We start from the raw sequence: 27,353 nt of genomic DNA on the forward strand, positions 1-27,353 counted from the left end.
AATCTGCCAGTGCTGACAACAAATTGAAAGTGATTTTATTGTATAAACAAATAAGTGGACAGGTGCTATATCCGCTTGTAATATTAAGTGGTCTAGTTAGTACCATTAAACAAAGATATAGTTTGTTGGTTATCGTTTTGTTGCCTTATTTAACATAGTCGTAAATTTAACTACCATGTCTTGCACTTAAATATCAATTACGCTTAGGTTTATCGTATCTCATTATTAATTTAATTTCATATTAATTCCTATTTTCTTAGATTGGAAAGCAAAAAGAATCGTTGATTTAATTTAAGGTTGAAAATATCTTGTAAATCCCAGTTTTGCCACCAAATTCCCAGTTGTGGAACATCGCTTAATTGGAGCTGAAGAAAAGCGCAAGTCGATTCGAAATCAAAACAAAAGTGACTACGAAAACAAGTGGCGTAGTCGGGTTTTTGCCCCGCAATGACAGCCGCATGTTAAGGACATGATCAACATTTCAATTAGATGCAATCATCGCCCTCGCCGCAATCGCGGGGCTAGTGGGAATGGGGTGTAATCGCTTTGGGGAGTTGAGTTTCATTCACTTGCAGTGGAGACTTCGCTGCTCGCCGGCATGCTTTACATTTCACTTTCGCTTTGTAGAATTACCATGAATTGTAGAATTGGGTGTGCAGTGCGTACTTCCGCTCTCCGATCTCAAGTCCCTCGCCACCCCGGACGGCCTTTATTGGCTCGACGACAATTTGCAATGACTACTGTATTGTGTTGTTGCTTTCCGTAGTTTACTTTATTTCGAGAAGGAACATTCGGGGTGAGTAACAGAATCGCCACCAACGGGGAAACAGTTTTCACGAGACTCGCGATCCAGACGCACACGCAGCGCACATCAAACGGTTTAGATTGATGGATGTAAATGGATAAGATCCTCGTTTGGACCAGAACTAGATCGGAATAGTAAAAAGTTAAGTGTAATGCGAATTAATAGTTCAAGGTCCTACAATTAGTGAACAGAGTAGGGCAAAAGTGATTAAGGTTTTTGGAGTATTACAAGAATTTGAGATCAGTAATCATTGATGGATATGGGAATCGCGGAATAAAGTGAATTCAGCTGTAAAAAGAAGTGAAAATAAAACAACAAATATGATAAGAAAAAAGTTATTCGTAAAGCTGTTCCTCCTGCTTGCAATTGTTTTACCATTGGGATCAGGACAAAACAGCACCCTGAAGATCAATACAAACGTGAAAGACATCGAAGCTGGGGCCGTGGCCTTGCCCTCCATCCAGGGACCCGGGAACATCTGCATCCGCGAGGAGCCATATGTGGAGCATGTCCAGGTGCCGGAGATGCAGCCGGTGCGTGTGCGGACCTCAAGTTGGTGCATGGAGATCCCGCCGCGGTGCGCCACCTTCAAGACGGAAATGCGCGAGGTGATGAGGGTCCAGGTGAGTGAGTAGTGAACTGCTTTTGCCTCCGGATCAGGGAGCCTGGCAACTGGCCAAGTATCCAAATGGACGCAGGTGTTCCACTGCCGGCTCTGCCTTTGCGGGCATCTCTTGCGTCACCGCGATCCCAGCCAGTGGCAACACCTTCGCCGTGGCCACTTTTTCCACCATCCCGGGGAGCCTGCGCCACAAACCTGATTTCGATTTCGATTTGCCCAACCAGGAAGCCGCTCGCCACGATATCCATAAATTGCCCCGATTCGATGGCCGACTTTGATTACATTTCTCATATATATCGCTCGCTATATGGGTTCTGTCCGCCACCAGATGCATTGCGCAATTCTGGCCAATCTAAACGGGGTTTCCTGTCCTTCTCGTATGGAGATCGGAAGCCCCATGGATTGGCTTTAGCGGCAGCTGTGCTTTACTGCAGGAGCTGACGTTGCACTTTACTTGGTCAAGATGCAAGCGACCGGTTTTGACCTGTAGCATCTGAGGTGCCACGTGCGTCCTTGGCTGCCAAACTTATTGAACTACTGGGCACATGTGGCGTATGCGCATTATGTATAAAGTGGTTACTATCGACGTTAGGAAAATCTCGCAAAATTTAGTTTTCAAAGTAATTGCTGATATAATTATTATTATGCAACAAATATTTAGAAATTTTAAAGCAAAAACCAAACATCGTCGATTATTAATGTTTATTTCAATGATCATTTATTACATCTTTAAAATAAAAGAACCAGCTCGTTTACATCACAATTTTGCGAATGCTTTTGTGATAAATGATGATAACTGATTCCCCATTAGCGTCAATCAATAGTTATTAATTTTAGGCAATTGTTTGGAGCAGACAAACAAACTATTAAGTCCACAAAAACCACCGCCTGGCCATTTTCAACTGCGCAGTGGGAAAAGCGAGGAAAACAACGGCGGCGGCCAAGTGTTGACCAAGCATGGCCAGAATCCGGTTGCAGTTGCTCGATCCGAGGGGTCTAATCAGGCTCGGCTGGTTTATTTTATGTTTTCTATTCATTTATTTACTTTGCGCACTTTTTCGGTGGATACCGCGGGCGGATACGAGGGGGTTGCCAAATTAATTATGTCATGGTGTCAGTGATGGAAAGTGCAAATGAAAAGCGGAAAATCCAGCACTTATGGCCGGGCTGGATCGCCAGGCGGACCGATCTGCAATTGGGCATTAAGAGCTCCACTTGTGTGCGGTGACTTGATGCCAAAGCTGTTGACACACTTTCGATTGCATCACTAAGCCGAGTTGCAAGCCATGACAAGAAGCAGCCAGTTTTGGCTTAGTTTATTTTTTCTTACCTCGGTTTCGTGTCTAATGATTTGTGAGATTCGAGATCGCTCGCGCTTGGCTCGAATTAATTTCATAATTATTTTAATTGGAGCTCTTCAGGTGTTTGAAGAGAATCGCCTTAACGGCCAGCACCCCAAAACCATTTTTCTCCGATTAACGCAACAATTTTTCAACCCTGTCGCTTGCATTCCTGGCGATTTTGGTCAACGCCTGCTTGGCCAACACTCCGAGTTTGGTTAGAAAATGTAGCCACTAATTCGCCAATTTAATTTAATTAATTAACATCGAGGTGTACGCCTTAAGAAGTTCGAGTGTAAGTGGAAAAATAGATTTGATCTCTGGACTGGCTGTAACTTGAGCCAGCAAAGTGGCGCACGATTGTCGATAGCTTTCCAAAGGAAAGATGTGATTACAGCTGTGATTGATGGGCAACCACATTTCCACTGGGAAGGGGTGTAGGGTGGCCATGCGGTTATTGGAGTACGAAATAAACAAATTGCTCAACTTGTATTCAATTACTATTTGTGACAAACATTTGAAAAGCCAACCGTAATTATGCAGACACAATGAATCAGAAGACCAAACTCGAATCGAATTTCACTGTTTATATTAAAATTTCCGCCTTATTCATTTGTGGGGGACACATATGCAGGCAGATACAGATACATAGGCCGCATTCAGATACGAATCCATCAACTCGACTGCGAACAATGCGTGAATCGGAAAATGTGGACTGGGAGTAAATCTGGAAACGAAATGAGTGTGAGAAGCTCGCCCGGAATTCAGTTATCCAATTAAATTGGCAACTCAAGGGGTTTCAAGGGTGATGTGATGCGTGTTCTTCTTGGGGGCGGAATGACGACTTACAATAATCTCCATCTTAATTCTGTAACTGTCGAGAGTCGGGCCAAAGTCCACTGGCCACAGGGGCAAGTGACACCGAGGCGTTGACAGGGCTGATGGAGAGGAGTGTCCACTACAAGTTTATCCAATTAATGGGCTTCTGCGATGACGCCCTATTCAGCGTCGTAGATCAAAGAGATTTTGTGGCAGCTATGAGATTTCCTAGCAATCCGGTCGGAGCCCATAAAGTTTTGTTAAGTTTATGGGGCATACTTTTCGGCTTTTCTTTACTTATGATCACTTCAAAGCTAATTGCTATGACATTGTTTTAACAATTTTTTATACTTTTTGGTGGTAGCTCATATTACTAATGGGACATTGTATCCGAAATTCTTTAAGAAATTGAACAAAACGCGAACAGTTCGCTTCTGCTGCCAAGGATACGAGGGAAATCTGTCGGATAGTCAAGCCACATGCAAGCCCATTTGCAGGGGCGGTTGTGGGCGTGGCAGTTGCGTAATGCCTGATATTTGCAGCTGCGAGGAGGGCTATATTGGCAAGCATTGCACACAGCGTGAGTATATGGAAATTTCTTTAAAACTTTCTGGTTAAATGAACTTTTGGCAGGATGTGATCACGATCGCTGGGGACTGGACTGCAAGAATCCATGCCAATGTCAAAATGGAGCAGCCTGCGACAATAAATCGGGACTTTGTCACTGCCTTGCCGGTTGGACAGGACAATTGTAAGTATTTCCCCCTAAAATCGTAACTTCCAAAATGATCAATATTGTAAAAACTTAATTCCTTGTAGTTGCGAGCTGCCTTGTCCTCAGGGAACTTACGGCATCATGTGCCGCAAGGCCTGCGACTGCGATGAGAAGCCTTGCAATTCACAAACGGGTGCGTGCATCCAGCAGGATCAACCTCTACAACTGAATGTCAGCCACGTCATTGTGGAGACTGTGAACTCCACGCTGGAGAAAATGGGCATTATTCCGCGTCCCACCACGCCCGTTCCACTGCCGGAGGTCATTGTAATTAAGCAACCGGCCAGCAATGAAAATGCCCAACACTCGCCGAAGATCATTGTCCACCAATCGAGCAGTGACCTGCTCGAGAACCTCCATACGGCTGCAGCCGCCGGTGTTCCCACTCCGGAGGTAATCCACGTCATCACCAATGGCATCACCTCGCCACAGGAGCATCTGGCCGGATTCGTTGGAGGTGAGGCCAACACGGGGACAGCTGATCATCAGTCCGGCTTGGTAATCACACTGGTCAGCATAATGCTCCTCCTGCTGGTCGCTATTGCGGTGGGTTCACTGTACGTGTACCGGAGGTATCACCACAAGAACTCCGCCGTATACAATGCCAACGGAACGGTGACCACGCTGCCAGCAAATCCGGATGTGGTTCTTACCGAAGCCGCGGCCCTGGGAAAAAACTTCCACGAACCACTGCCCGAACCGCCCGTGGTCTTTGCTCTCACGCCCCAATCAAACGAGGGTATGTAAGTGTCTCTGCCGACCTTAAAATAGCTAGCCACATATGTATACAAAGTTTATATAATTTATATTATTTTTTTTTTTTTAAGCTTAAAGTATAATATTGAATATTGAATGCACTTAAATATTTAAATATTATAATTAAAAGAAATAATATTTTTCCACAGCACAACCAGAGGTATATGACAGTCCCAGCAACAACTCCTCAATTAAAACCCCGCCCTATGCCTATGCCAGGAAGGAGTCACTCTACTCGGTGGTTTCGCCCAAATCTCGAAAGGGAAGCCTGGACTCGCACCTGTACGACGAGATCCGCTACCACCAACAGCACCACCATCAGCAGCACCATCCACGGAGCCATCAGCATGTTCAGCACTCCACCACCGCCTCCCAGTTTTTGCCGGCGAGACCACAGATCATGCCCGTGAACGATCAGTTCTCCAATGGAAGTGTTCATCCACATCAGCGGTCGCATCATGTCACCCACTTGATAATTCCGCCACAGAACTCCAACTTCTTGCAGGTTCCTGCCCAAATCACAGCCAAAAGAGTTGCCCACCTGTAAATTGTATTGCTCACACAAAGGATTTTTCGCAGCATATGAAAATGTGTCAGGCCTTTGGTAACTTTTAAATATTGTACAAATCTGTATTAATTTAAACTTGAAATGTGCCCTTCCAACATACACCAGGTAATCTTTAACCATATTCATCCAATAATATGTACCAAAAGTCACATTTAAAGTCTGCGAGTTTTCACAACTATACTTATTTTTATAACATATTTAGATTAATAATAAATGAATGTACCAAATGTTAAGTGAGCTTACTTTTATGATTACATCATTATTTTAATCTGCCCGCGAAATATTATAACAAATTTTCATTACTTTATTTATGGAATTCAATATTTTTAAAAAATTAATTCATATATCATATAAGAATATTATAATTGGAGTGACGATTGTATTAGTGGGGTTGTGATTACTAAGGTGGTAAAACTCTATCTTGTCAAATAAATAGAGTTTCACCTAATTTCTGTCACTTTTCCAAGGTGATTTGCATGGTTAAAGGTTTCTGCATTATTTAGGGGTACTCTTTGAATAAGATATAACACTTTTATATCCATAAATCCTATGTTGTAGACGTTAAGGTCTACATTTGTGGCATGGGCATTTTTCCGCATAGTTGTAACATTTAAAATTTTTAAAAGTATGTACCAATAGTTTTAAAAATAAAATGTTCTGACTCCAAAAGTTGCAAAACTTATTATATTTATAGTTAAATAGACCACATTAATAAATATGAGTTCATGAAAAAAATAAAAAAGAGGTATAGTAACAATATTGTATTATAAAATATATATTATATTTATCCAAAAGCTGATTCATAAAATAATTATTAGAATAAAACCATGTAGCCACATTTTGTAATTTAAAGACTATTATTTAATAAAATCGTTTAATACAACTATACATATATGCTGTTTGAAAAGGGCAGTTTAATGTTTTCATTTTTCTCTGAATGTTTTCGTTTCGAGACTGAGAGTTGATGCTGATAAGGTCTTTTGAGTAGACTCAAACCCCTGGGCTGCCTGTTCATTCGCTACTCGACATCGAAGCTCAGAACACCAAGACGGGATGCACTTTAGTGGACCGTTGGCCGTGTTTACCGCTCTACTGACGCTGGTGGCATTTCCTGTCCAGATTAAGACCGATTCCACGGCTTCCACGGAGCTTTACGGGGACATAGAAAATTCGGAGTACGGCGACTTTGAGTCCCTAAGTCAAACTCGCGAGCGCCAGCAACATCTGTGCCATCGAGAGGTGCCGTGAGTTAAGAAAGTTTTAAATAACATGGATAATAAAACAATGTAGCTTAATGCCAAACATGCGTTCATTAATAAAAATATTTATTTATATTCATTTGAGCACATGCTGGAAGAATTGATTGCAAGCGCCCTTTGATTAATGCGATTTGATGATTACAGATCTGTGTTTTTCCAAACCGAGCGGGATTCCCCGGTGCGTGGTAATGGATCCACGATCTACTTCCATCGCATAGAGGTCTGTTGCATGGGCTACCGTCGCGATCCGTATGCCCATGAATGTGTGCCGGACTGCTCCGCATCTTCGCCGGACAACTGCCGTAATGGCTTCTGTCGCAGTCCTGGCATTTGTGAGTGCTTCGCAGAGTTTGTCCGTAACGAACATGGTGCCTGTATCCACACCTGTCCGATTGCTTGTCAGCATGGGAGGTGTTATCTGAATGGCACCTGTGCCTGCCACCAGGACTTTGTCCTGGATCAGGAGAGCCGCCAGTTCTGCCGGCCGAAGTGCTCGCAGGCATGTGGCACCCATGAGGAGTGTGTGGCGCCCGGCCAGTGCGACTGCTCCCCCGGCTACCGGAGAACCCCGGACATGGGATGCCAACCGGTTTGTGCTCCGGACTGCGGGTTTGGCAAGTGCGTGGCGCCCAACCAGTGCGAGTGCTTTGCCGGGTTCATTAAACGGCCCAACCGGAATGTATGCGAAGCTGAGTGCTACCTGTAAGTGTTTAGATATATCTAGTCTAATGTATCGTAAACTTGTCCACCAATTTAAGCCATTTGAAAACGCTTCCAGGAACTGCGAGAATGGGCTCTGTGAGTCGCGGTACAAGTGTCACTGCCGAGAAGGGTATCGCTACGATGTGAACACCACCAGCTGTTTGCCGGAGTGCAGCGACAACTGTGGCCAAGGAAATGGGATGTGCATTGCACCCGGAGTGTGCCGCTGCTTCCTAGGATACGAGGTCCACGGTGCCGACTGTCGGCCCAAGTGTGAGAGGTCTGTTACCCGGAGCAAAAGCTGTGTTCATCTTCATGACGTTCCGCTTATTTCCCAGATCCTGCGGCAAATACGGTCGGTGTGTGGCTCCCGAAATCTGCGGCTGTGGTGAGGGTCAACAGCATTGCCGGAACGGAAGCTGCGACGATGTGGAGCACTGCAGTTGCCCACCGGGGGAAACCCACTTCATCGATCGCTGTTTGAAGGCAGACCGCCTCAGCCAGCATCTTAACACCAGCGAAAAGAGAAAGCACTTCAATCGCCAGCTTGCTTACGAGTTTAATGCCCTGATCGGGCGTCTATTTAGTTTCTGATCTAAGGTGCAACAATAAATCTTGTAAGGTGAACTTAAACGGCCTGGCAGGTCTGGCGTCCCTTAATGCCGCTCTTGATGAATCCCGGCCTGCAGATGCAGAAGTTGGGGGCACTGCAGTAACCGTTCTGGCATCCCTGCGGGCAGTGGGGCTGGCAGATGTTCCGCTGGTGCTCGTCCCTCACATATCCGGTCTTGCACTCGCACTGGTTGTTGCCCACACAGACGCCGTTCAGGCAGGGAAGGTCGCACTTCGGCAGACACTCGGCCGACTTCCGGTCCCACTCGAAACCGGAAGCGCACTCACAGATGTCCGGTCCAATGCAGCGTCCGTTCTTGCAGGGTCTGAAATTGTGAAACAATTACATTATCTAAACTATACACCACAAACAGATTTCTTTGAGATTTCTTAAAGGGCCTCACTTACATGGAGCAAATAGGTTCGCAGCGTCCTTGGAGCTTCAGGTAGCCTGCGTTGCAGTTGCAGTGTCCTGGAGCCGTGCACTTGCCATTCTCGCAACTGTCGCACACTGGTTCGCAGGATCCGTCGGCGGCCAGGCGGTATCCGTCAAGGCAGGCGCACTTGTTGGGCGCCACACAGCGTCCAAAGGAGCAGCCGGGCTTGCATTCCGGCTGGCAGTACTTACGAGTCTCCGGCTCCAGCGAGTATCCCTCACGACACTTGCACTCATTCCGCTCGTCGCAGACTCCGTTGCCGCAGCCCAGGGGACAGGTGGAGATGCACTTGCCCTCGGCGGTGCGAACGTGGCCGGGAATGCAGACACAGGTGTTCGGAGCCGTACAGATTCCATTCCGGCAGTCATCCGCGCAGATCGGTTCACAGCGGCGGTAGATGTGCGGATTTCGCTCATAGCCATCGCAGCAGACTTGGATTCGACTCATGTCCGGAGTGGTGCCATTGCCAACGAACTGATCCCGCGAATTGCGGAGGAGCGACGCGGTTCTGGATGTAAACAAGGGAATAGTTCGTTTTAGTTAAATAACTTAAAATCAAAAACTATAAATAATTTTGTCCTTTAAAGTTAAGCTTTAAGCTGCATATTGTAGAGAATGCAATTTAAACTAGTTAATTCAACTAAATTTAAAAACTTTGCGCTTATCTACTGACTTTCCGCTCGTTGCATATTAAATTCATTCATATTATTAGCTTGGCACACATATACTCGTGAAATCAAGGCGCATTTTAATTATCAGGCCAGCGGAGGAAGTTGAGGTCGTTAGTTCACTATTTTTATGGTTTGCCTTGTTTTCGAATGCCTTCCGAATTGGGCGATAGCTTTAAGTGGAATTATAAAAGTGTTTTCCTCTCGATTGGGATTATTTTTTTCCGGAATTCCCCCATCACTTACGGAACTTCCTTGTAGCACACACCACTGGCCATGGCAGATCGGGTTTTGTTGATGAACAGGGCCGTTTCATCCAGGACCTGGACACGATGGGCGGGCGGAGTCACCGGCTGCACGTAGTGTCCATAAAGGGGCGGCAATGTGACTGGTTGAAAGGTCTCGGCGCGCACAAATCCAGCGGATCCCTGGCCCACATGGTTCTGCTGGTTCCAGGCGTAGTTGCTCTGGTTTTGAGTGCTCCAACCGTAGCTGCTTTGGTTGTAGCTGCTCCATCCTGACTGACTGCTATTGCCGGCAAGCTGGAGGTTTCCCGATGGCGGCTGGCGTGTCTTGATACCTGCCGTCTTGAATTGTCCCTGACCCAGGGAACAGATGGCCAGCAGAACGCCCAGAGTCACCAGCTGGCACGATGATGACCTCATGGTGATGTCACTTGATTACGGATTTCGTACGTATAGAAATTGATTATGCGCCCACGTCCACGTCCGCTGGCGGCTGTAGTTGCACATCGACTAATCGGCTCCCGATGCGAAGCTCCGGATCTCTCAGCCGCCAATCGCCTCCGGCGACCTCTTGTCCCCCTTCTAATCAGCACCTCGCCAATGGACCCATCAATGTGGCAAACGGAGCGAAGGTTTGCTCTCAGCAGCTTCGGGCAAAGCAAATTGATCGCTGCCATAAATTGCGAGTCGTGAACAAATCTCATTGCCTTTGGGTAATTCAAAGAAAAGATTGAGTATAACGATGACTTCAGGTATAGAGATTATTTCTTGATGAAAGACCAGATTCGAAGGCACAGAACATAATAATGATGAACCTATAAAACTTATAAAGCCTTTCCAAAAGAGAATTCAACTTTTCTATGCCAAGTAATCATGATACCCACACGAATGGTCGTACAAAACTATACTATTTCAAATAGTAGAGATATAGTAAATTAATTATAAAATAGCAACTCAGAGAATATTGTAATTGATATTATTTATTTTTGTTAATCCAAGACAAAACGACACCTTTTGTTACTCCTATAGTAACCCGGAGCACACTCGCACTCCTCGGGCGCCAGGCACAATCCATTGGAGCAGTCCTCCGAGCAAATGGGCTCGCACTTCAGGTTCTGGCTTGTTCCCTTATTCACATAACCATCGCAGCAATAGGAGATCTGACGACTTCTGGAGTTGGGATTGATGGTTTCCACGCTGAGTGGGAATATATCTTGAAATTTGGTCATTCAAGCGAAGTGGTTTACCTACGTGAGCGTCCTGTAACAGATTCCGGATCCCCTCTCGGCCAGAGCCTCTTTCCGCCACTGCGTGACAGGATCCAGGGACCAGAATTGTGCGGCAGTGCGCGTGGGCAGCTCGATCCCCAGGCCGCAGATAAGGAGCCCAATCAGCGTGGATGTCAAGTGCATTTCGCTTGGATTCAGCTGAAAGCGAGGTCGTATCAAAATGCTAGCGCAATGCTCGCCAGTGTCTCAGAGCTACTAAATTGTCGTCTGTGTCAAGCGCGGCATTTAAGAGTGCGGAGATAGAAATGTTCTATATTTCTAGGAAGATAATTATGTGTTCAGTCCGCGGTATTCGTGGGGTATGTTGACTATGCAGAAAATAAGTGATATACCAAATCCTAAATACCTATTCAAACGGAACCACTTTCGAGAGGGTACAAAATCTTCGACATATTTTTACAATTTAAGCTAGACTTGCTTCAAAAAAGCGAAATCCCAAGAGATGAAGCCACAATATATTTTAGACACCCCTGATAAGACCACAACGTCTTGGGAAATGCATGAGTATTTATTAGAGACTGCTCTGTGACGCTGGAAAAGTGAGAGCTCCGATCTCACAACCACCACATATCGCTGAGTGTGGTCAAGTTGAAGTGCCTGCCCAGCAGCAGATTAAACTCCTGGATGAGCGATGCGTTCACCTTGACGGGATTCATGGAGGCGTATGTGGTGACCGTATCCGGCGACATGCACCGATCGATGAATCGCGTCATGCCCACCTGGCAGCGGCATCTTCCCATGGCGTTGCACAATCCATACTCGCATCGCTGGTAAGTGCGTTCCGGACCCGGGACTATGGCGCATCCGCACACATTCGGTGCGATGCACTTGCCGTAGAAGCCACATCCACCCACGCAGACCGCCTCGCATCGCTCCCGATTCCGGACGTAGCCCTTGAAGCAGCGGCAGTTGCCCGGCGAAATGCACACCCCATTATCGCAGTTGTCCCCGCAATCCGGCAGACAGGTCGTCGTATTCTGATCGTACCGATATCCGTTCTGACACACGCACGTCGTTACGTTCGCACAGAAGCCATTCTCGCACGTCCTAAAAGAAATGTATTAAATTAATAAATGTTAAAGGAGAGGCGTCTAGTGCTAACACTCACTTATAGCACTCGCCTTCGCAGGAAACGCCGTTCTGGCGTTTCTGGAACCCGGGGAAGCACTCGCATTCGTTGGGCCGCACGCAGTGACCGTATCCGCAGTCCGGAATACAGATGGGTTGGCATCCCAGGGCGGCGGACTCCCTCAGTCCTCGGGCATATCCCTCGGCGCAGGAGCACTTGCCCGGCTCCAAGCAGACCTCGTTGTGGCCACAGGTGGCATTGCACTGCGGCTGGCAGAATTTGCGCGATCCGTCCAGCTCGTATCCCTTATCGCACAGGCAGGTGCCGTTCAGGTAACAGCGACCATGCGGACAGCCCAGCGGACAGGTGGGCACACAATTGTTGCGGTAATTAAGCACAAAGTCCGTGAAACACACGCACTTGCCGCCTGCCACACAGAAGCCGTTCTCCTGGCAGTGCTCCCCGCAATCCGGGACGCACTGGCTCCAGTCATATTCATAGCGCCGCCAGCCCTTGCAGCAAACCTCTATCACGTTCATGTAGCGATTCGTGGAGCTGTTGCCCACAATCTTCACCTCCTTGTCGTACTGGAAGAATACGGCCCTGGAGATTGGATGGTGTATACAATGTTTGTGTGGTTTTCAGATATATCAGTAAAATTAAAAGTTTTAAACCATACGATAAGTCGTGCTGATTATGGGCAAGGTCTAAAAGAACCCAAAGAGTAATTGGGCTTAGAGTGTCACCCACTTACGGCACTTCCCGGTAGCACTTGTCCGGATGTTCCCCTCTCCGGGGCAGCGACAATCCGTTGGGTATTATATAGGGTTTTCGTGTGGTGGTCGAGGACGAGAGGCGTCGCTGGAGAGCCTCGTGCTCACGCAGCAGTTCCCGCTGGCGCTGCTCCGCGCGCAGGCGCAGCTGCTCGTCCTTTTGCTGCTGCAGCTGCTGCTCATGAAGCTGCAGCTCCAGGGCCTGCAGCACGCAGAGGAACAGGACCAGGAGCACCGAGTGGAGGCACAGAGATCGCAGTAGTGGCGACATCTCAGTGCTGGGCGCGGATTTCTTTGTGGCGCGCTACCGAAACGCTCAAGTCGCGATTGTTTACTGCTCCGGAGACGACGCTGTTGGGCCAGCCTCTAATCACAGCCGGAGGCAATGATAAGAGGGCTTCAGCGCTTAATTCGGATCTGGAGGCGGAGATCCAGGGCTCGCAATGCCAATGTATGTCAAGTAAGAACGTCTTAAGTTTTATGTTCTTTCATTATTAATTGAAATTTCCCGGGTAAATAGTGATGGGATACAAATAAAATTTTTAAGAAACCAAAATTATATTTTGGGTATGCAAATAAGCACATTCACACATTTAGTTCATTTCAAGAAGTGCTAGAGTGCATAAATATGCTTTCGGCTAGTTCAAAATAAAGTTAGAAAAAAATATTTAGAAAATTATCCAACTGAGGTATAAACAAGTCGCAACACTTAAAGATTTTGACTTACATGTATTCAATCCTCTCATAAACAAACTGAACCAAATTCCTCTCATCTTAGCCTATGCATCGAATATAGCTGCTTTTCTGATAAGACAAAAAAAATTAATTCTGTTTCAGTGGCGAAAATTAGTAGACTTTTAGCTGGCAAATTGTGAACACCTAAAAAATAGAAACAAGCAGTGCGCTTACTCAAGATGTGGTTCCGAGACTTGGGCATTCGTCTAAGTGTTTTCCACCTGATGGTGTTTCTGCCCAGTATTTACACAAATGTGCCAAGCTATGCGGATCGGTACAACAGAAGGCCTGTGTTCCAGGATCCAGGAGTGGGAACATATGGCCGCGGATACATGGAAAATAGACAGTTGTCCTATAATCGACCTGGACCAGCCAACTTCCAAGATCCTAGAAATGTGGAGCTGCAGCCGAAACGACGAGAGTATCTCATTCGATCACACGAAACGCAATCCGATAGGGGGCAACACAAATGCCGCATTTGGGTGCCGTAAGTATGTCAGATACACTGAAAATAACGCTGAAGTATTTTATTTATTTTATTTATTTTATTTATATTATTTATTTTTTTTTTTTTTTTTAATAAATAGAAGAATATATTTTTGATAATCCGAAATATATATAAAAATAAGCTTTCCTCTGGGAACACAGTATCGCAATCCTTATCTATACTCCTAGAGTAAAACTTTGAATTGCCATAATCATAGACTGGAAATTTAAAGAAATGTGGTGAACTAAATTATAATATCTTCGTTTCCAACATTCGAGCAGCCCCGATACGGTGGAAAAGTACCCATACCCCAGTGTCATCCAGACGGACCAGGCCAACCGGCTGTCCCTGATCGAGGTCTGCTGCACCGGATACTCGGCCAGTCGACTGATGGGCGTGACCGTGTGCCGGGCGCAATGTGGCTGCCAGAACGGAAGCTGCAAGATTCCGGGGGAGTGCGAGTGCTATGATGGCTTTGTGCGCAACGACAACGGTGACTGTGTGTTTGCCTGCCCGCTGGGCTGCCAAAATGGTCAGTGCTATTTGGACGGCAGCTGCCAGTGTGATCCGGGCTACAAGCTGGACGAGACGCGACGCTTCTGCCGCCCGATCTGCAGCAGTGGCTGTGGCAACAGTCCGCGGCACAACTGCACCGAACCGGAGGTCTGTGGCTGCTCCAAGGGCTATCAGCTGACCGACGACGGATGCCAGCCCGTCTGCGAGCCGGACTGTGGAATTGGCGGACTCTGCAAGGACAACAACCAGTGCGACTGCGCACCTGGTTACAATCTGAGGGATGGCGTCTGCCAGGCCGATTGCTATCAGTAAGCTGCAAACTTCGTGCTGGGAATACCAGACTAATGGCAATCTTTATTCGGTGCAGGAAGTGCAACAATGGCGTGTGTGTCAGCCGAAACCGATGTCTATGCGATGCGGGATACACCTACCATGAGCAATCAACCATGTGCGTTCCAGTATAGACATTTTTACTAAAGAATTGATTTTTAATTCGATATACCCTGGGCTTGTCCGGTATGAAAACCAAAACCGAGATTGTGTAACGCTTTATTCAAAAGCTACACCCCTTATCTTACAAAATAAATTTAAATGGCTAGATAATATCGCATTGAAAACATGTCGAATAGCTGAGATTGTTTGGTTCCGTATCGCTTAAAAGGAACAAATGTTTTTGTTTTTCAATTCTCTCTTATCCGGTACAATTTGAAATAAAACATTTGAAGCACTTGCCGGAAAAATGAGTCACGTTTATTTCTAATGGATACAAATTTGTTTGAAAGTTATGATTTAAATCCTTTTATTTAGATAATATTATTTTAATATTATGAAAATATACAGTACTTTCAAAGGGCTTGCATTGCTCTTGCACAGAATAGGAACCATGATGGCGTCGAATGCAGTATATTAGAGCTACTAAAATAGCCAAGGATATTGCAGTGCCAAAAATACAGAATAATAAAGTTTTTTGTTTTGGAGTCTTATTTTCCTTTGAAATTATCTCTGTTGTCGTGGAAAAGTTCCCTGTTGAACTTTCGGTGAAGTCTGAAGTCTGTGTACTTTCTTCAGTAGATGCATCCGAAGTAGACTTAGATTGCGTCTCACTTGGGGTTGAATATGTTGTCATTAAGCTAGTTGAGGTTGAATCTGTTGTCATTGTAGTAGTTGGAGATGGACGAGTGCTCTGAAGAAGATGCTCCTAAAAAAATTATGATTATTCTTGGTTTTTAAAATAAAATTTGTTTAATAAAATACTTTTAAAACTGTAATATTTATAAACATTTGTAAATCATTGAGTATTGAGAGTTATTGATTTTAAAAAATTACATACATGTTTTGGTTTTGTGTGAGGAGGAGGTTCAGAATGGTATCCAAAGGAACTGCTAAAAGTGAACAGTGCCAGGCAAACGAATGTCAGTTGAAAATTATGCATACTAATGACTTATGACTTATTAGTGTGAACTGCTCCGCCCAGTGCCAAAAAAAGAACTAAACTTTGAAGTCTCGCTTGCTTTCTGCGGAGCGAAATTAGTACCCTTTAAATGCTATAAGGCTTACGGGTATATTCAATTAGGAGGAAAATATGTAACCAGTTAGTGTTGGGTAATCCTAGTTCAATTTGAGGAATAAGTTCGTTCGTTCGTTTAAAATCAATGAACTAGGTCGTTCATTTAGTTCAATCGTTCATTTTTTAAACTTGCTTAAAGGTGCTTCAAAAAAAAAAATGTTATGAAACCGTAGTTTTAAATGTATGCGAAAATTAATCAGCTTATTCGATAAGCGAACTTTCGAACTAAATGAACTAAGACCAACCTATCGAACTAAGTGAACTCAGACCGACCTATCGAACTAAGTGAACTCAGACCGACCTATCGAACTAAGTGAACAACGAACGAACGATCAGGGTAAGAGATCAAAATGAACGACGTGAACTAAGTGAACTATATTGAACTAAGTGAACTAAATTGAACTATCGAACTATATTGAACTATAAAGGCAGACCTAGTTCGTTCGTTCAGTTTGGTAAATAGTTCAATTTAGTTCGTTCGTTCACGAACGACACAACACTAGTAACCAGTGATTTTTTTTTTGAATTTAATTGGTTTTATAAAAGTAAAAAGTTTAATTGATGTATTATTGTACCATTATTTCTTACTTTTTTATAAAGAAAGAAAAGTAAGTACAGAGTTTAAATTCACTTTAAAACGTTAAGCTCGTCGAGTTCATTCTAAGAATTTATTGAGTGGTATGTTTTGGTTGAGTTAAAACCTTCTTTCTACTGCTAAGAAATATGAGGATAAAAAATCAGTTGATCTCAGTAATTTTATTAGTCCGAAAACGTTTTACATGTATGTATGTATGCTTAAAAGGCCTCCACTGATTTGTAGCTAGTGTGACTCAATCACTTTTCTGTGTTATTAAACGTTTCCTGTAATTAATGATAAAAGTTAATACAAAAATATTATCAGAATAATTTTAAAAAGAATAATTTCACAAATAGCTTAGATCATAAAAAGTTTTTCCTCATATAGTAACCAACAAACTATTTGACTGTAAATAAAAAAAATTGATGTGATTGTCCAAAATTAAAACACCAAACGAAAGTTATTGAAAACCGAAGGGCTTTGTATACAAATACTTTAGGGATTTAATAAGTTTATAAAACGAAGGTTCCGGTTTTTTGCATTGAAGTGTTTTTGTGAAAAGTTATACAATTTTGTTGATTAATATATGTGTACATATATGTACTAATTGTGTTTAATAGCCCATTACAAAAACTTTCCCTTCACGACAGCTATAAAAAGATCCTCCGTTTGGAGGAAGTGTTTCGCCGAAAATATTGTGTCGAATGAGAAAATTTAGTTCGATATCATGATAAGTAAATCATGATTTCAGAACTTAATTCGGTTTTAGTTTTATAGTATTTATTCGGATAGCCCATAGGCGGGGCGCTGTACAAAGCGTGCGATTAATCTGTTCAAATGTACATTATATTGGAATGACTCAGAAACTCTGTATGGGAACAGGTATATGGCACTGAAAAAGGAAACGCTGATACGACTGGTTGGTATCAGCATTTTTTTTCCAGTAGTCGTAAAGTATTCGTAAAAACTTTTTAACCATAACCCTTAGATATAATATAAATATTGTACTTGTAAAGTATCCTCTTTTGATGAAACCTAGGTAGATGAAACTTTAAGTAAGCACAAATGACTTTTGCTGATATTTATAGTGAGTCCTGCTTTCCGTAACTAAATGGTCCAGATATTCTTTTAAATTCGAGAACATTACCGACAAATAATTGAGTTATACGTAGATGTTGGATTTCAAAGGGTATGGAATGACAAGATACATTAATCGACACATGGTCTGAGGTGCTCAGTTCGAAAGGCACTGTTGTGTATTGATTGTAGGTGAGCTTCCTGTGGTACACTTACATTTTGATTGCGATGAAGTTATCAGGGTTGCCTTGACAATTAGTGCCAACAATTAGTGTTGTAAGACGTTCTGGGCGAATGGCAAAACTTTAGACTGGCATTTATAAATGTATTTAAATTTATAACATATTTTACTGAAAGTAATTTAACAATTTTACAACCAATTTTGAAAGGATATGTGATTTTGTGTGGATTAAAACTATTCAAAATCACATTCATAGATGGCTTGTTCGGCTTCGAAATTTTGTCTGGAGGTAGAACGTCGATAGTACTTCGTGCCAATGATTGTGGCGGCCACACCAAGGATCATTCCAGCGCAGGAGCCTACGATAATCATAAACTTGGCGGACGATTCAGTTCGGTCAGGAATCCGTACCTCGGCTTTTGATCTTGCTCTCTTCGCTGGCAAAATATGACAGACGTAACGCGAATTCTCCCCGCTGTAATCCGCGTCACTATCCTCTTGGCACACCAGCTGACCACTCGATACATCGCAATGGCAATTGTCCAAATTGAGGCACGGCTTGTCCTGGGGGTCGGCGCAGATCTTAGCACACTTGGCCGTATTGAAAGTACCCATCCCATCGTATTCAATCCAGCACATGCAACCGGCAGTGCAATTTAAGTGGGTAACCTCGCTGGTTGGTGTCTGAATTTCAGGCTCTGCAGTTGATGCTTGGACCTCCGCAGTTGTGGTGCTGTATTCATGGGAGTCCGTCGTGGTTTGTAACTCGCATACTCCATTGATATTCGCATAGCCCACGTTGCACTCGCACACATTCGGTGCCACACAGTCTCCGAATTGGCAGTCTTCGCAGACCGGCTGACACATAGAAGTGACAGGATTTGTGCTATTGGGCTGATAGCCGCCGTGGCATATACAAATATTGGGTGAAATACATTCTCCGTTGCTGCAGCCACTGTCGCAAATCGGATCGCACTCGTGATGGGAGTTGTCCTTGAAGCGATAACCCGGATCGCAGGTACAGGTTTCTGGGCTGGTGCACTTGCCATGAACACAGTTTAGGCTGCATTGTGGCTCACAAACTTGATTGGGACCCATTTGATAGCCAATACTGCAAACACACGTCTCCGGTGCAAAGCAAAAGCCGTTGGTACATCCTTTGCTGCACTTGGGTTTGCACTCCTGGTCCGCCCCCGACGACTCAAAGCCCGGAAGGCACTCGCATTGGTTGGGCGCCACGCAGTGCTCGGAATCCGAGCAGTTTTCGCAATGCGGCTGGCAGAGATCATTTCTTATTACGTAACCCGGCTTGCAGACACAAACGCCGGGACTCAAGCATAATCCGTTCTCCGGGCAAGTGGAGCACACGGGTTGGCAATTGGTGCCACCGTCGTCACCCGTATATCCATTTTCACACTCGCACACACCTGGCCTCACACATCGGCTGTTTTGGCCACAATTCTTCTGGCAAATGGGCGAGCAATTTCCATTTGAATCGTCCTTGTATCCATCTAGACAGGTGCAAACTTGTGGCTCCTGGCATCGAGCGTATTCCGCACACTCGGGTGAACAAACTGGATGGCAGGCGGTGCCGTTTCCCAATTTCTCGTACCCAGGTTCACATTCGCATTTCCCGGGCTCCGAGCAAAAGCTATGGTGTCCACATTCCTCTTCGCAAACAGGAAGGCAATTGTCGCTGGGAGAAGTTCGATTGTAGCCATTTTGGCAGCTACAGACTCCGGGGCGATCGCAAAAATCGTTTTTACCACATTCCGTTGGGCAAACGGGATGGCAGTCTAAACCGCTGTAGCCCGTGTTGCAACTGCAAGTATTGGGGGACGAGCAGAATCCATGTTGAGGACACTGCTGTCTGCAGACAGGTTTGCAGTTCTCAACTGATCCTTCGTAGCCTTCACAGCATCTGGGTCTCATTACGGTCATGTAGGCAGTCTAGAGAACGAGAGAAATAACCTCATTAAAGTAAAATTTAACTACACAATTACCGAAGCTGTAAATGATATAAATTACAAATTCGAATTACCTCATCTTCATAGACATATTGATGCCTGTACTTAGTAACCCAACCATGAAAGTATGAATACTGTTGAAACGGAACCAATTTACTTTTAAGAACCTTTTGGTTATACGGAACTCTTTCCGGATGACTGCAAACATTTAGGCCACGCAGTAAAATGGCGAAACTTGTGACAAAGGACAATGCCAGGCACACAAAATGCAGTGAAAATGCAGTGAAATCCATGAGTAACGCGAGTCAATTTGTTCCCTGAAGTACATATATATATTCACTATCTTAAGCAACCAGTCTGTCCGATGAATTAAACAGAACTGGACCCTCAATTTATGTGATTTTCTTTTCTCTTGGATTTTTAATGAATTCCAGATAACGAGCACACTATATCTTTGTTAGCTTTGTACAGAGGAATCTTTTAGTATTTTATACATATTTGTATGTACGTAGTTCTGTTCCCCATTTATCTTTTACTCAAAGATTTGTATTTACCTCTTCGTCTGTATAATACTCCGTGCGGTATTTTGTCTGCCAACCACTCCACCAAGATCTATGCTGGTATGGTATCACTTTACTCCTTTCGACATATTTCTTGTGAGTAACCACGTGCGGACGGCTACAAACATTTAACCACATGGGTTGAATGAAGTCGACGAGTAGCATTAAAAACACCAGACACACCCAAAGACATTGGATGTGTAGCATTATGGAAATAGCTGAAATCTTGTGAAACTCAACTTTGATATCTCTGTAAATGAGTTCGGCGCAACGTTTCAAGATCAACTGAGCTTCAAATGTAAATTTAAATATATCAAGTTGCTCCAAGTTCAGCTACATCCGTTGAGGATTCGATAATCTAGACCTATACATATAAGCCGCTTGGGATTATCTGGGCATTTGTGTATCCTAATATTGCAAGCAAAATATGTAATCCAGAAGCAAAAGCTAAAATATTTGCTTTAATTACTGTATATATTTCCTCAGCCATTCCTCCTAAGTTACTACTTATATATTGATACTAACTTGTCCTCCTAAGTTACAACTTATATATTGATACTAACTTGTTAATTTCATTGCGGCTAGTCGAGTTGCAACATCAAATGTTATTGCTTTTTTTTACAAAGAACAAGACCGTAAATAAATAATAATTCCTTGATATGACGATTGACTGCCTGCAATAATGATTAGCTCTTATCATTTGTATGTTAGCACTGTTTGTGGTGAAAGTGTGAGTAGTTTACTCTCCCAGAGCACTCAGGTATCTCGGTGATCCACACTGTTGAACCCAATACCTCTCTCAATTTCAATAAGCAGCTACAAATAGAGCAGAGTATCTGGTTCCACAACAGACGCCGTTTAGAACTCTTCGCGCGTGGACGCAGATTTTAGTGCGATCGAAAATGGTTCTGATTACTTTGACCCTCGTTTCGTTGGCGGTTGGCCTGCTGTATGCCGTGCTGGTATGGAACTACGACTATTGGAGGAAACGGGGCGTTCCTGGTCCCAAGCCAAAGCTATTTTGCGGAAACTATCCAAACATGTTTACTTTGAAGCGGCATGCGATCTACGATCTTGACGATATTTACAGGTAAGTTATCCCAGCTAGAAAGGCTATATTAACTACCAAAATTAGTGGATCATGACATCAACTATTTCACAAAGAAACCAAGACCCATGCTTGAAACGCATTTAAAAAATTACGCTTTACTTGAATTTAATGCGATTATTTTATTCAGGCAGTATAAGAACAAGTACGATGCTGTGGGCATTTTTGGCAGCCGCTCTCCTCAGCTGCTGGTGATCAATCCCGAGCTGGCACGTCGAGTCTTTGTGTCCAACTTCAAGAACTTCCACGACAATGAGATCGCCAAGAACATTGACGAGAAAACCGACTTCATTTTCGCCAACAGTCCGTTCACGTTAACCGGCGAAAAGTGGAAAACTCGAAGGGCGGACGTAACGCCTGGTCTTACGATGGGACGGGTGAGGCAGTGCATCCAGTGGCAAGCCCGAAAAGTACTGATCCAACCAATATACATAATTACAGATAAAGACAGTCTATCCGGTGACAAACAAGGTGTGCCAGAAGTTGACCGAGTGGGTGGAGAAGCAATTGCGTTTGGGTTCTAAAGACGGCATCGATGCCAAGCACGTAAGATTCTATCTATACTATCTATTGTACGTATTATATGAAACCAAACCTGTTTTTTGCTACTTTACCTTCCACAGATGAGTCTCTGCTTCACAACAGAGATGGTCACCGATTGCGTTTTGGGCCTGGGTGCTGAAAGCTTTTCGGATAAGCCCACACCCATAATGTCGAAAATCAAGGATCTCTTTAACCAGCCCTGGACCTTTGTGCTGTTCTTTATACTGACTAGTACCTTCCCATCGCTAAGTCATTTGATTAAGCTACGCTTCGTGCCAATGGATGTGGAACGCTTCTTCGTCGACCTGATGGGCAGTGCGGTAGAGGCACGTCGTGCCCAGTTGGCGGCGGGAAAGCAGTTCGAGCGGTCCGACTTCCTGGACTACATCTTGCAACTGGGGGAGAAGCGCAACCTGGACAATCGCCAGTTGCTGGCCTATTCCATGACCTTCCTGCTCGACGGATACGAAACGACGGCCACGGTCTTGGCTCACATACTGCTCAATCTGGGTCGTAATAAGGAGGCACAGAATCTTCTGCGAGAGGAGATTCGTTCCCATCTGCAGGATGGCACTATTGCGTTTGAAAAGCTTAACGAATTGCCATACCTGGACGGTTGTGTGCAGGGTAAATTAAATAAGTTTTCAAGCTGCAGTTATTGTTTTTAACAGTATTTACCCATTTATTTTACAGAAACCATCCGGCTCTTCCCGCCCGGATTTATGTCGAATAAACTATGCACCGAATCCATCGAGATACCCAACAAGGAAGGTCCCAACTTCGTTGTGGAGAAGGGCACCACTGTGGTTGTACCTCACTACTGCTTCATGCTGGATGAGGAATTCTTTCCCAATCCCCAGTCCTTCCAGCCCGAGCGATTCATGGAGCCAGATGCTGCGAAAACATTCAGGGAACGGGGTGTCTTCATGGGATTCGGCGAAGGACCACGTGTGTGCATAGGTTAGTAAACTATCTTTCTACTATAACATTTCAAAATCATAGGGCCTACTGCAGATTCTGATAATTGAAAGCACTCACTACAATTGAGCTTTGAATTTATTATTATTATAATTATAACATTTTATTAATTTCCTTTTCAGGAATGCGATTTGCGACGGTCCAGATTAAGGCTGCTATTGTGGAACTGATATCAAAGTTCAATGTCAAGATCAATGGCAAAACCCGCAAAGACAATGATTATGAACCCGGCCAAATTATCACTGGTCTGCGTGGGGGCATTTGGCTAGACCTTGAAAAGCTTTAGAGATTCAATTACTTAATAACTCCCCTCCACACGACGGAAACTAATGTGGAAAATGAGTGGCGCAGTTTCCCAGTCTATTTTTACAGAATATTTGATATGTACATCCAATGGTTCACTCAAGCTCGCAATTGGCTGACTTTGTTATTGTGTTTCGTGTATGTGTATACTTGTGTTGTTTTCTATATTAAATATATTTCGTATATAATATTGCGTATAATTGTGTGTTTGCGGCATAAATATAAGGCTGACATAGTAACAACGTCGTAGTTACTTGATATTGGGGTAATTGTATTATATTAATATTTATCACATTTTAATTATACATGATTTTCTTCATATGAGTTATATGGTTAGTTAACATTTAGTTTAGCACAGGGATGCTAAATAGTTTTTCTACCTTTGGTCTATTGACCAGATACAAATCTTTTTATTTTATATACTATTGTTAGGTTTTATCAGAAGCTGCCACCAACCAATATTGATTCGAAATTGAAAACCAGAGATGATAACGATAGGCAAATCGAGAGCTATTTATTTGGTAAATTCAATGTTAAGGATCTGAATGCGAGTGGACTGCACTTGGACCCGTATCGCAATCTCTGGGGCTATTGTTCTGCCTGCAATTGGGTTCATTAAACACATATGAGCTTAACGCGTGGGTATCTGTCCCACATGAAAGACGATAGAGAGAGGAAAATAATACGTTTAAATGATAAGCGCTTAAGTCCGAGATACTTACCCATGGCATCCATGGGAAGTCAATTGGTGATCATTTGTCGAGCGTAACTTAAACCGGACAGTTGATCGAAGTCGTTTGTGATTTTAATTTAAAAATGCTTCCTCTCTTCTTGGTTTTACTGATCGGCCTTCAGGTGCAGGGCTGTGTGAAACAAGCTCAGTGAGTAGAAACGTTCAAATTTTGAATTCTTCTAATTTAAATTTTCCGGCTCTGGAACTCAAGGGTGGTTAAAATGCGTGGAACCTTGGTAACAATGCGTAAGCACCAGAACTCACCAAACTGCACCACAAATTGTGGGCCCCTGGTGGGAAGAACCAGAACTGAGGTGAGCTATACCTCAACATTCGACCAACTTAAGGCGTGGTAATTTTCTGATTTTTCCTTAGACTTACTTGGGCTTTACGGATGTTTGCTGCGACGGCTATATACGCGATGAAAATAAGTAAGAACTCTTAGAAATGCAGCAATCTAAGGAATACGTGCTAGTTCCTCCTTTTCTTGTTTTCGCAGCGAGTGTGTGCCGCAGTGCAATGATTGTGGAGCCTCGGGAAAATGCCTTTTGCCCAACGTGTGTTTGTGTGGAAAAGGCTATGTAAGTCGTAAGGATCACGGTCACTGTGAGCCGGAGTGCAGTGATTCCTGCGTGAATGGAAAATGTGTGGCACCGGATGAGTGTGAATGCCTTTCCGGCCATCGATTCGTCAATGGCTCTCAAACGGCATGTGAGCCAATTTGTGTTGAGGACTGTGCCAATGGTCGTTGTCTGGAGACGGGAAAATGCTTGTGCAACAACGGCTATCAGCGGGATGAAAAGCTCAAGAAATGTGTGCCCATCTGCCAGGATGCCTGCTATCATGGTGACTGTGTGGCGCCCAACGAGTGTCGCTGTCATCCCGGTCATGAGCAGCGCTTGGGAGTGCCGTGGATTTGCGATCCGATCTGCTCGAGCGGCTGCGCCAACGGCTATTGCCAGGGTGCCGAGGTGTGCGCCTGCAAGATGGGCTATGCCCACAAGGATAACACCCTCGCCTCAGGCTGTGAGCCTGTGTGCAATCCGCCCTGCGCGAATGGCACTTGCATCTCACCCGGCCACTGCGCCTGCCCCGAGGGTCACGTATTCGCCGAGGGATCGCGTCACGAGTGTGTTCCCAGCTGCCGTTCCGGCTGCGAGAACGGATATTGTAGTGCTCCTGGTCGCTGTGAGTGCCACGAGGGATTCGAGAAGACATCGCCACACCGCTGTTCGCCCACATGTCAACCGGGCTGTGGCCGGAACTCCCGCTGCGCCGCTCCAGACACGTGTGCCTGCGATGTCGGCTACGTCTTCGTCAACGGCAGCACCACCGAGTGCGAGCCCTTCTGTCCCAGGAACTGCCGGAATGGAATCTGCAGTAGTCCAGGCGTCTGCACATGCTTGGAAGGTTTTCAGGTGGGTAATGAAACTATATTCCTAGCTTATAATCTCACGACTTAAAAAGACGACAAGGACTCAACGGTCCCTTCACGGTATTTAATCTCCATTTCTTATTGAAATGGCGATATATTAATTAATTGTGCTTTCAATATATTAAAACTAATTTTTACATAATCTTTTTTCTTAACAGGCCCTTCTCTCGTTCTACTGCATACCAGTTTGCTCGAAAACCTGCATTCATGGCAGTTGTGTGGCGCCCAACGAATGTCGCTGCTTCACCGGCTACCGGCCAAATCCCAGTCTAGGAGCGAATGTCTGCGAACCCATTTGCAGCCAGGGATGTGTGCACGGAACTTGCATCGCCCCAGAGATCTGTCAATGTGATCTGGGCTTTGTCAAACGATGGGCCACTGGGACCTGTGAGCCGCACTGCCCACAGAAGTGCGTGAACAGCCACTGCTTGGGATCGGGAGTGTGTCGCTGCTACGAGGGATACAAGCTAAGGCCGGGATCCACGTCCATCTGTGATGCGGAGTGCCAGCCAGGATGCAGGAATGGAACCTGCGTAGAGCCCAACAGCTGTGCCTGCTTCGCTGGCTACGAAGACACTAAGGTGCCGTACGAGTGTGTGCCCTCCTGCCGTCCGAGATGCGAGAATGGGCGATGCTCCTCTCCAGGACACTGTGAATGCGATCCCGGCCATGCGGTTACCAACTCCAGTGAACCGAACTCATGTCGCCCCCAGTGCCAGGAGCAGTGCATCAATGCCGAGTGCGTAGCGCCGGAGAAGTGCGCCTGCCTACCTCGTTACCGATTTTTGCCCGACAGCAGCACCGAGTGCGAACCGATTTGCTCGAAAGGATGCCTTTCTGGGCAGGAATGCATTGCACCAGACACCTGTGAGGGTTTCGAATCCCTAATTAGTCCGACCACTGGCAAACACCTGGCATTCCATTGGTCCATGTTTGTCCTGGCAATTTTGCTCTGCCTGGCTCTGGTTATGATTCCACTGTTGGTGCTCCGGGAAATGCAGCGACGTCGTCGTGATGGCGACAAGCAAAGTTCCCGGCTAATCGAGAATCCTTCGTATGGAGTTGTGCAGGCAAATAGCGATGATACGAACAGTGAGTTGGGCATTGGATTGGGGGATTAACCAAGCTCATTTTAGAGACACCCGATAGATATGTTTTTAAAATCCCTTAGAGCAAATAGGAACTATCAAATGGTTAAGACGGGAAATGCTGTTGGTTGTCTGTGGAAATATTTTAATTTCAATGTTTATGGCTTGGTTTCCTTTACAATCTTCTCGTTCGATTAAGTTTTACACTGAAGGATGCTTGGCATCGAAAATAATACACACGTATATAAATATATATATATATAGTTAAGCTAAACATGTATGGTTTAAAGTTAAAAACATAATCTACCGTAATAAATTAGGTAATACTTAATATTCATTGTCAGCTTCAGTTTCTCAAAGTGTTGTTCATATACCAGATCTGGTTCACTAAAGGTATTTATCTAAAAAAAATGCATACAATTTTATGTCGTTGCACAAAACATAAAAAACAAATTTTTATATTTTAAAATGTAACAATAATTTGAGAAACTGAAGTGGTGACTGATCCTTTCAACGTTGTTATCCTTTTGGCTTGTGTGTTGATTTAATGGGATCCGGATCTTCGGTTGTTCTTACTTAACAAATTGGCTACTTAATGCTACAAATACATTATATTTTGTATATGCCTAATGCGAATTTTATTAATTTGTGTCTTACTTAGCCTAAGTGCCAACCCAATCGAACAGCCCTCATCACCTCCCCAGCCCACCCCATATACAATCTATGAACACAGTCAGCTTTTGTCCTGTTCCCCATTAC

At 44.5% G+C, this 27,353-nt stretch overlaps 10 protein-coding genes across 14 annotated transcripts; 5 read left to right on the top strand and 5 right to left on the bottom strand.

Annotated features, from left to right (window-relative positions):
* The first annotated feature begins 845 nt into the window (after window positions 1–845).
* Window positions 846–5,918, top strand: LOC117150525. 2 transcript variants are annotated; one of them, XM_033317448.1, is made up of 5 exons: window positions 846–1,428; window positions 3,992–4,166; window positions 4,220–4,337; window positions 4,406–5,100; window positions 5,267–5,918. In XM_033317448.1, exons 1-5 carry the CDS (start codon window positions 1,126–1,128, stop codon window positions 5,662–5,664), a joined length of 1,689 nt encoding a protein of 562 aa, XP_033173339.1. In that variant the 5' UTR covers window positions 846–1,125; the 3' UTR covers window positions 5,665–5,918. The 2 variants fall into 2 exon arrangements, with proteins under 2 accessions (XP_033173339.1, XP_033173340.1); XM_033317449.1 differs by having other exon boundaries at window positions 4,406–5,104; window positions 5,267–5,376.
* A 799-nt stretch (window positions 5,919–6,717) lies between these two features.
* Window positions 6,718–8,279, top strand: LOC117135625 (tenascin). Of its 2 annotated transcripts, none has more exons than XM_033295995.1 (4): window positions 6,718–6,929; window positions 7,089–7,646; window positions 7,723–7,926; window positions 7,985–8,279. In XM_033295995.1, the coding sequence occupies exons 1-4, from the start codon at window positions 6,739–6,741 to the stop codon at window positions 8,238–8,240; spliced, it is 1,209 nt and encodes a 402-aa protein (XP_033151886.1). In that variant the 5' UTR covers window positions 6,718–6,738; the 3' UTR covers window positions 8,241–8,279. The 2 variants fall into 2 exon arrangements, with proteins under 2 accessions (XP_033151886.1, XP_033151894.1); XM_033296003.1 differs by having other exon boundaries at window positions 6,848–6,924.
* LOC117135617 (platelet endothelial aggregation receptor 1) lies at window positions 8,198–10,127 on the bottom strand. The gene is made up of 3 exons (XM_033295982.1): window positions 9,610–10,127; window positions 8,667–9,203; window positions 8,198–8,584 (listed from the first exon to the last, which is right to left on the bottom strand). Exons 1-3 carry the CDS (start codon window positions 10,026–10,028, stop codon window positions 8,275–8,277), a joined length of 1,266 nt encoding a protein of 421 aa, XP_033151873.1. The 5' UTR covers window positions 10,029–10,127; the 3' UTR covers window positions 8,198–8,274.
* A 444-nt stretch (window positions 10,128–10,571) lies between these two features.
* Window positions 10,572–11,149, bottom strand: LOC117135655 (cell death abnormality protein 1). Its single transcript, XM_033296042.1, has 2 exons — window positions 10,860–11,149; window positions 10,572–10,805 (listed from the first exon to the last, which is right to left on the bottom strand). The coding sequence occupies exons 1-2, from the start codon at window positions 11,018–11,020 to the stop codon at window positions 10,598–10,600; spliced, it is 369 nt and encodes a 122-aa protein (XP_033151933.1). The 5' UTR covers window positions 11,021–11,149; the 3' UTR covers window positions 10,572–10,597.
* Window positions 11,150–11,384: 235 nt separating this feature from the next.
* LOC117135607 (von Willebrand factor D and EGF domain-containing protein) lies at window positions 11,385–13,082 on the bottom strand. The gene is made up of 3 exons (XM_033295971.1): window positions 12,721–13,082; window positions 12,006–12,569; window positions 11,385–11,944 (listed from the first exon to the last, which is right to left on the bottom strand). Exons 1-3 carry the CDS (start codon window positions 13,008–13,010, stop codon window positions 11,452–11,454), a joined length of 1,347 nt encoding a protein of 448 aa, XP_033151862.1. The 5' UTR covers window positions 13,011–13,082; the 3' UTR covers window positions 11,385–11,451.
* A 500-nt stretch (window positions 13,083–13,582) lies between these two features.
* Window positions 13,583–15,214, top strand: LOC117135636 (tenascin). Its single transcript, XM_033296015.1, has 3 exons — window positions 13,583–13,961; window positions 14,243–14,785; window positions 14,845–15,214. Exons 1-3 carry the CDS (start codon window positions 13,654–13,656, stop codon window positions 14,939–14,941), a joined length of 948 nt encoding a protein of 315 aa, XP_033151906.1. The 5' UTR covers window positions 13,583–13,653; the 3' UTR covers window positions 14,942–15,214.
* LOC117135645 lies at window positions 15,206–15,977 on the bottom strand. 2 transcript variants are annotated; one of them, XM_033296027.1, is made up of 2 exons: window positions 15,808–15,977; window positions 15,206–15,660 (listed from the first exon to the last, which is right to left on the bottom strand). In XM_033296027.1, the coding sequence occupies exons 1-2, from the start codon at window positions 15,907–15,909 to the stop codon at window positions 15,277–15,279; spliced, it is 486 nt and encodes a 161-aa protein (XP_033151918.1). In that variant the 5' UTR covers window positions 15,910–15,977; the 3' UTR covers window positions 15,206–15,276. The 2 variants fall into 2 exon arrangements, 1 of the variants encoding a protein (XP_033151918.1); XR_004459050.1 differs by having other exon boundaries at window positions 15,567–15,675; window positions 15,808–15,900.
* An 808-nt stretch (window positions 15,978–16,785) lies between these two features.
* Window positions 16,786–20,666, bottom strand: LOC117135597 (protein draper). 2 transcript variants are annotated; one of them, XM_033295937.1, is made up of 3 exons: window positions 19,921–20,209; window positions 17,915–19,829; window positions 16,786–16,905 (listed from the first exon to the last, which is right to left on the bottom strand). In XM_033295937.1, the coding sequence occupies exons 1-2, from the start codon at window positions 20,137–20,139 to the stop codon at window positions 18,114–18,116; spliced, it is 1,935 nt and encodes a 644-aa protein (XP_033151828.1). In that variant the 5' UTR covers window positions 20,140–20,209; the 3' UTR covers window positions 16,786–16,905; window positions 17,915–18,113. The 2 variants fall into 2 exon arrangements, with proteins under 2 accessions (XP_033151828.1, XP_033151838.1); XM_033295947.1 differs by lacking the exons at window positions 16,786–16,905; window positions 19,921–20,209 and adding an exon at window positions 20,401–20,666 and having other exon boundaries at window positions 18,003–19,829.
* Window positions 20,667–21,181: 515 nt separating this feature from the next.
* LOC117135603 (probable cytochrome P450 28a5) lies at window positions 21,182–23,535 on the top strand. Its single transcript, XM_033295956.1, has 6 exons — window positions 21,182–21,496; window positions 21,645–21,891; window positions 21,956–22,060; window positions 22,138–22,684; window positions 22,751–23,017; window positions 23,158–23,535. Exons 1-6 carry the CDS (start codon window positions 21,309–21,311, stop codon window positions 23,319–23,321), a joined length of 1,518 nt encoding a protein of 505 aa, XP_033151847.1. The 5' UTR covers window positions 21,182–21,308; the 3' UTR covers window positions 23,322–23,535.
* A 552-nt stretch (window positions 23,536–24,087) lies between these two features.
* Window positions 24,088–27,220, top strand: LOC117140917 (multiple epidermal growth factor-like domains protein 10). Its single transcript, XM_033304107.1, has 5 exons — window positions 24,088–24,219; window positions 24,283–24,385; window positions 24,447–24,502; window positions 24,571–25,489; window positions 25,665–27,220. Exons 1-5 carry the CDS (start codon window positions 24,155–24,157, stop codon window positions 26,625–26,627), a joined length of 2,106 nt encoding a protein of 701 aa, XP_033159998.1. The 5' UTR covers window positions 24,088–24,154; the 3' UTR covers window positions 26,628–27,220.
* The last annotated feature ends 133 nt before the right edge of the window (window positions 27,221–27,353 follow it).

The sequence above is a fragment of the Drosophila mauritiana genome, chromosome 2L, assembly GCF_004382145.1.
Source record: "Drosophila mauritiana strain mau12 chromosome 2L, ASM438214v1, whole genome shotgun sequence".
In the NCBI taxonomy this organism is placed as follows: Eukaryota; Metazoa; Arthropoda; class Insecta; order Diptera; family Drosophilidae; genus Drosophila; species Drosophila mauritiana.

Bases quoted from the DNA above. Each gene is read 5' to 3' on its own strand.
- LOC117135655 (XM_033296042.1), bottom strand. From the start codon at position 11,020: ATGCACTTGACATCCACGCTGATTGGGCTCCTTATCTGCGGCCTGGGG. The intron at 10,806-10,859 runs GTAGGTAAACCA...ATTCCCACTCAG, and splicing joins ATCTGTTACAGGACGCTCAC to CGTGGAAACCATCAATCCCA.
- LOC117135636 (XM_033296015.1), top strand. From the start codon at position 13,654: ATGTGGTTCCGAGACTTGGGCATTCGTCTAAGTGTTTTCCACCTGATG. The intron at 13,962-14,242 runs GTAAGTATGTCA...ACATTCGAGCAG, and splicing joins AAATGCCGCATTTGGGTGCC to CCCCGATACGGTGGAAAAGT. The intron at 14,786-14,844 runs GTAAGCTGCAAA...TATTCGGTGCAG, and splicing joins TGCCAGGCCGATTGCTATCA to GAAGTGCAACAATGGCGTGT.
- LOC117135617 (XM_033295982.1), bottom strand. From the start codon at position 10,028: ATGAGGTCATCATCGTGCCAGCTGGTGACTCTGGGCGTTCTGCTGGCC. The intron at 9,204-9,609 runs GTAAGTGATGGG...GTTTACATCCAG, and splicing joins GTGTGCTACAAGGAAGTTCC to AACCGCGTCGCTCCTCCGCA. The intron at 8,585-8,666 runs GTAAGTGAGGCC...TCACAATTTCAG, and splicing joins TGCGAACCTATTTGCTCCAT to ACCCTGCAAGAACGGACGCT.
- LOC117135603 (XM_033295956.1), top strand. From the start codon at position 21,309: ATGGTTCTGATTACTTTGACCCTCGTTTCGTTGGCGGTTGGCCTGCTG. The intron at 21,497-21,644 runs GTAAGTTATCCC...TATTTTATTCAG, and splicing joins GATCTTGACGATATTTACAG to GCAGTATAAGAACAAGTACG. The intron at 23,018-23,157 runs GTTAGTAAACTA...TTTCCTTTTCAG, and splicing joins AGGACCACGTGTGTGCATAG to GAATGCGATTTGCGACGGTC.
- LOC117135645 (XM_033296027.1), bottom strand. From the start codon at position 15,909: ATGCATAATTTTCAACTGACATTCGTTTGCCTGGCACTGTTCACTTTT. The intron at 15,661-15,807 runs GTATGTAATTTT...CATCTTCTTCAG, and splicing joins CTCACACAAAACCAAAACAT to AGCACTCGTCCATCTCCAAC.
- LOC117150525 (XM_033317448.1), top strand. From the start codon at position 1,126: ATGATAAGAAAAAAGTTATTCGTAAAGCTGTTCCTCCTGCTTGCAATT. The intron at 1,429-3,991 runs GTGAGTGAGTAG...AAATTCTTTAAG, and splicing joins GCGAGGTGATGAGGGTCCAG to AAATTGAACAAAACGCGAAC. The intron at 4,167-4,219 runs GTGAGTATATGG...AACTTTTGGCAG, and splicing joins TGGCAAGCATTGCACACAGC to GATGTGATCACGATCGCTGG.
- LOC117135607 (XM_033295971.1), bottom strand. From the start codon at position 13,010: ATGTCGCCACTACTGCGATCTCTGTGCCTCCACTCGGTGCTCCTGGTC. The intron at 12,570-12,720 runs GTAAGTGGGTGA...TCCAATCTCCAG, and splicing joins AAGTGCTACCGGGAAGTGCC to GGCCGTATTCTTCCAGTACG. The intron at 11,945-12,005 runs GTGAGTGTTAGC...CATTTCTTTTAG, and splicing joins TGCGAAGGCGAGTGCTATAA to GACGTGCGAGAATGGCTTCT.
- LOC117135625 (XM_033295995.1), top strand. From the start codon at position 6,739: ATGCACTTTAGTGGACCGTTGGCCGTGTTTACCGCTCTACTGACGCTG. The intron at 7,647-7,722 runs GTAAGTGTTTAG...AAACGCTTCCAG, and splicing joins TGCGAAGCTGAGTGCTACCT to GAACTGCGAGAATGGGCTCT. The intron at 7,927-7,984 runs GTCTGTTACCCG...CTTATTTCCCAG, and splicing joins TGTCGGCCCAAGTGTGAGAG to ATCCTGCGGCAAATACGGTC.
- LOC117135597 (XM_033295937.1), bottom strand. From the start codon at position 20,139: ATGGATTTCACTGCATTTTCACTGCATTTTGTGTGCCTGGCATTGTCC. The intron at 19,830-19,920 runs GTAATTCGAATT...CTCGTTCTCTAG, and splicing joins AATATGTCTATGAAGATGAG to ACTGCCTACATGACCGTAAT.
- LOC117140917 (XM_033304107.1), top strand. From the start codon at position 24,155: ATGCTTCCTCTCTTCTTGGTTTTACTGATCGGCCTTCAGGTGCAGGGC. The intron at 24,386-24,446 runs GTGAGCTATACC...ATTTTTCCTTAG, and splicing joins TGGGAAGAACCAGAACTGAG to ACTTACTTGGGCTTTACGGA. The intron at 24,503-24,570 runs GTAAGAACTCTT...TTGTTTTCGCAG, and splicing joins TATATACGCGATGAAAATAA to CGAGTGTGTGCCGCAGTGCA.